This window comes from Physeter macrocephalus, chromosome 11 (genome assembly GCF_002837175.3).
Source record: "Physeter macrocephalus isolate SW-GA chromosome 11, ASM283717v5, whole genome shotgun sequence".
Lineage (NCBI taxonomy): Eukaryota > Metazoa > Chordata > Mammalia > Artiodactyla > Physeteridae > Physeter > Physeter macrocephalus.
The window spans coordinates 132,911,310-132,916,295 of NC_041224.1; the positions used below are offsets into that span (position 1 = coordinate 132,911,310).

A 4,986-nucleotide genomic window follows, 5' to 3' on the forward strand; every position below is an offset into this window, starting at 1 on the left:
GGCCACAGCAGAGGGAGGCCCGCATACCACAAAAAAAAAAAAAAAAAAAAAAAAAAAAAAAAACTAAGTGAATGAAATGTTTTCTACACTCAAAACGCTCATACACCAAACTGTTTTTAAGTCACTTTATTTGACGTTTCATGGGCTAAAAAAGTAAATGTCTCATGTATTTTTTATTTTTATCCTGCCAAAATTTAAAGCCTACAACTTACTAGGAAAAAAAACAATCAGATTAAAAAGTTTAATTTTCAGCTTGCTTCAGTTTACCTAGTGTAATCTAGTACTTTAGGAATAAAGTAGAACTGTGCATTTCTCCTATCTCTTCTGCTCCCTGTCAGGAAAATTATCTCAAAGTCAGGAAATATAGAGAGCAGATTTTTGAAAATTATATGGCAAATTTTTTTGCTCATTGCAAAAAGCACAACAACAAAAAGACACACTTAACACACAATCATTTGACAGTAAGTCTTTTTAAACTAGGGAAATAATTCTTTAACTACAAAAACAGTTCTGTTAAAAAAGAAACAGTGCAAGTGCTAGCTAAGTAATGAAGCAGTTGCCCGTGGTATCACCTATCATGCCCAATTCTTATTTGCCTTTCCTTTCCCAGGTTTAAGTCCAGTTTCTCTGAATCCCTAACCGTCCCATTCTACCAAACCTAAACATAGATTCATAGACATTAAAATCTCTAAGTTTTCAAGATTCATACTGTTAACAGTCTAGATAGCCTTCAGACACGTATCAAGTTCTTATAAAATAAGTTAATTAGGTGTTAATGGACACAAAATTCTTTCCCTCAATGTAGGTTAATAATTATTTGCAAGCAGGCTTAGCAAGACTGGCAAAATGGAGTAGTAGTTCTCTAGGAGTATCTGTTAGCTTCCCAAGAAAATCTAGAAAAAGGACATCTTTTTAATGAAGTGTTAATAAACCTAAATACAAACTAATTTTAAGTTACCTGAAGCATGCCTCCCCTGATTCTGTGGCATTCTTTGGAAGAGATCATGGTTGTATTCATAATACCTATAGTCTTCGTGTGCTCGATCTCCAAGTGGGCGCCTCCTCTGACCATCAAAATAATTATCTGAATAATAATATCGGGAACCAGAGTCTCCATTTTCAACAGCAAAATTAACTTCTGTTAAAAATGACTGAGAAGAGCCATATTCTCTAGGGACATCTGCTAGACTCCTGGCAAGGTAAGAAGGTGCAGATAATCTGTTGCTTTCTCTTCTCATTATTTCATGAGGTGTTCTTTGAATTGGAGTTCTAAGGAAACTATGGTTTCTTGAAACTATTCCATCTCCAGAAGCTGCAAAGGCAGTAGAGCTTGAATCTGGAAGACAGATATCAGTTCGTCTTGGAATTGTTGGACCATGCCGGATAAATGAAGGCATAAGATCTATAACAGAACAAAAAGTAAAATGACCAGTAAGTAATACACTTTCAAAAGTTGTTCATTTATATTTATCACCCCAAAATGAAAAATTTCAATGGACTTAAGAAAACACAATTTAAAATTTGGACTTAAGAAAACACAATTCAAAATTTTAGGAAAGTATTTGGGTTTGTTTGTTTGTTTATTTATGGCTGCATTGGGTCTTCATTGCTGCGTGCAGGCTTTCTCTAGTTGCGGTGAGTGGGGGCTACTCTTGGTTGCGGTGCGCGGGCTTCTCATTGCAGTGGCTTCTCACTGCAGAACACGGGCTCTAGGCACGTGGGCTTCAGTAGTTGTGGCATGCAGGCTCTAGAGCGCAGGCTCAGTAGTTGTGGCGCACAGGCTTAGTTGCTCTGAGGCACGTGGGATCTTCCCGGACCAGGGCTCGAACCCAAGTCCCCTGCATTGGCAGGCGGATTCTTAACCATTGCACCACCAGGGAAGTCCCTGGGTATTTTAAAATTGAGGCTGACTGATGTCTTCCCACTCAAATGAATTTATAATTTGTATAAACATGTTATATGTAAGCTCTGCCAGAGTCGGACGTATTCTGCATACTACCATACATAATATGATTAAATGTCAATAAGTTTAACTATGAAATACACATTAATGAAACACTCATGAATAAATGTGTAAACGATCTAACAAATGGATACAAAGTTACCAGCATAACTTAACATTACAGTTTGTTTTGCTGATTTTACTTCATTTTCAAAATTCCCCAAGCCCTTCTTCAAGCAAACACAATTTAAAAAATAAAACAGAACATAATGCTATTCCCAAACATGTAAAGGTGAATTCCTCTAAAAAGATATTAATATTATTAACCTGGCCTTCCTACTCTTGGAATTATGTAGCAGTAGTACAGTAATCAAAACATGGAAAAACTAAAAATTTAGCTATGACAATTAAAAAATTTAAAAATCTCATTTCTGGGACTACCCTGGTGGTCCAGTGGTTAAGACTCCGCCTTCCAATGCAGGGGGCGCGGGTTCCATCCCTGGTCGGGGAACTAAGGTCCCACATGCCGCAGGGTGTGGCCAAAAATCTTAAAAAAAAAAAAAAAAAAAGAATCTCATTTCTAAGAGAAACACAAATGTTGAATCAGTTCAAAAAAAACGCCAAGTCTAAAACTATGGCTCCTTTAAGAACAATTATAACTCAAAACAGAAGATAAGAGAAGAGTACTTTCGAACACAGAACTTAAATAGCTTAGGTATTCCTGGTTAGAAAGCAAATACCTTTATAGCAAGAAGAAAACTGGATTTGGAGACCGTTTTATTAGTTCATTAAGTAAACAGTATCAGAGAGCACTCATATTAATATGCAACAGAAACTAACTAACCTAACTAGACAAAAATAATTATCCAAATAAACAAGGCTCAACATTTGATGAAACTAAAAAAGTACTATAACAAAAGTTATTTGCTTAAAGGTGTGGCAAATGTATTTCATGATTTCAAGTAATGTTCAATAAACTTTACTTGCAGCAAACTGCAAGCTATTTTAGCCAAAATCTTAAGAGAATGTGTAACCGAAAATCAAAATATTAAAAAAAGGCTTAAAAATCAAGTTTCAGGTTACTGATGTACCCATCTGATCTCTTCTGTTCTGTAAGAAAGCACTGCAAATACAATGATAAATCTGGAAAGTTGATGATGTGGTTGTAATGGAAAAAACATGCTCTCCACAACTTTCTGTGTGATCTTGGGCAAATACTACTAGGAACCTCTATGAAAAGCTTTCCCAATTACAATATGAGGTAATGCTTAAGTCACAAAGTCACCAGCTTCCAAGAAGGAAACTTACACAAAGGGCCCAGCAGTATGAGCACCAAAAAACTAGCTCCTTAGCTCACAAATGTTCTGAACACACAAGCAAGAATTAAAAATTCAAAAGACTCCGCCGGAAAATCAGAGTCAAATACTTAAATTGAAAATAAGAAAAGTGCCAGTTTTCGGGGGGGAGAAAAATGCACTCTATTAAATTTTTTTAAAAAAATAGAAAAAAAACTTTTTCGTAATGTACCCTGAAATATGATAGAATTTATTTTGAGTACTTTCTTTTTGGGGTCTCTAGGGTGCTTTATTTAAAGCAATTCTCACGAACACAGCCAAACATGTAATTTTGGCTTCTCCACCCTGAGATCTACTATTGATGAGGCTTTGGGTAGTGGCTACAATAGCGACGGTCAGCTTTCACCTCCTTACGTCTGCATCCAACAGCTGACGGACTAAGGAATTCTACCCAAGCGTTCGCACAGCTTCCAGCACGGGCGAGTGACACCCTCAATGTTTACAAACACAAGGCAAATCTCGACGTAACGAGAAGAGAAAAACGTGTGCCCCAGTGTAAACACTTTAATTCCTATAAAATCACGGGATCAGCAATTTAAGTGTTTCCTAAAGAACCTCTTTCTTCCCGTAATCAAAACCAACGACACTGCCACAAGGGGACCGGGAAGTCTGTGGTTATTTGGGGGGAGGGGGCGGAGGTGGACTAATCTAAGTTTCTTACTCTTTATCAGCTTTCAAACAACGAACACCACTCCAGACATAATAAAATTAAAAAACAAAAACAAAAACCAATATTCCACAGAGACCAAAAAGGAATGAGAAGCCGCGGGGAGCGGCGTCCGGCACCCCGCCCGGGTCCCCGCAGCCCGTGGCCGCCCCGGCCAGGTGTGGGCGCGGCGCCCGACACTCACTCCGCAGCAGAGGCGACGTCTCCTTCTTCACGTACTTCCCCTGCACCTCGGCCGGCTTGGACACTTCGTTTTTGGTTTTTTTTCGGGACAGCATCCTTGTCCACGAGGCCCCAGGCCACACCAAGCAGCCGCCCTAGGGCTCCGCGCCGGGCGCCGGGCGTCCCCGCCGGCACCTCCGCCGGCGCCGCCGCCTCCTTCCCTCCCGAGCCGCCGCCGCCGCCGCCGCCTCTCCGCAGCCCGGGGTCGCCCACAGGGACTGCCGCATGTTCAGGGCGCTAAGCGCGCCGGCCACCGCTCAATCTCTTGTCCGCTCCTTCCCGGAAGTCTGCCCTCTCCGTGACGCTGCCCGAGAACTCAGAAAAGCGAGGCCAGGGACGCCCGCGCAGGGCCATGGTCCGCTGCGGGCCGCCTAATAACCGCTAAGGCTGCCGCCGCCGCCGCCTACGTCCCGTAAACTTTCCCCGCTGCCGCTGGGAATTCTGGGAAACTCGACGCAGCGCGATCGCCGCCCCCCCTCCCCCACACCAGCTCAGGGGCGCGGCTCAGGCTGCGGGACGCCTGCAGAGCTCCTAGCTAACAGGCTGGCCCCGCCGTCTGCAGGAGGGGTAGCGGCTGCCCTCACTCCCCCTCGGCGAGAAGCAGGTCCCGCGGACACGAAGGACGAAACCCGCCAGTCTGAGCACGGGAGGCCGTGGCACGCTCCTGCAAAGGAGCCTCCTCTACCCGCAGATTTTTCTGTAAGGACCTCGAGGGAGGCGGTGACGCCCCCAAGATGCTTTCCCGTCCCCGGCCACGAAAGAGGACGTCCTTCTTGAAGTTTTTTGGGCTGGTAAATTCA

At 42.8% G+C, this 4,986-nt stretch overlaps 1 protein-coding gene across 1 annotated transcript in view; it reads right to left on the reverse strand.

The window, feature by feature from the left end:
• Window positions 1-4,609, reverse strand: part of SAV1 (salvador family WW domain containing protein 1) — a 29,365-nt gene extending 24,756 nt beyond the window's left edge. The window contains exons 1-2 of the mRNA XM_024118323.2: window positions 4,149-4,609; window positions 959-1,402 (exon numbers count right to left, since the gene is read on the reverse strand). Of these exons, the coding sequence (XP_023974091.1) occupies window positions 959-1,402; window positions 4,149-4,242 (538 nt within the window). The 5' untranslated portion in view covers window positions 4,243-4,609. The remainder of the gene's footprint in view (window positions 1-958; window positions 1,403-4,148) is intronic.
• Between the last annotated feature and the right edge of the window lie 377 nt (window positions 4,610-4,986).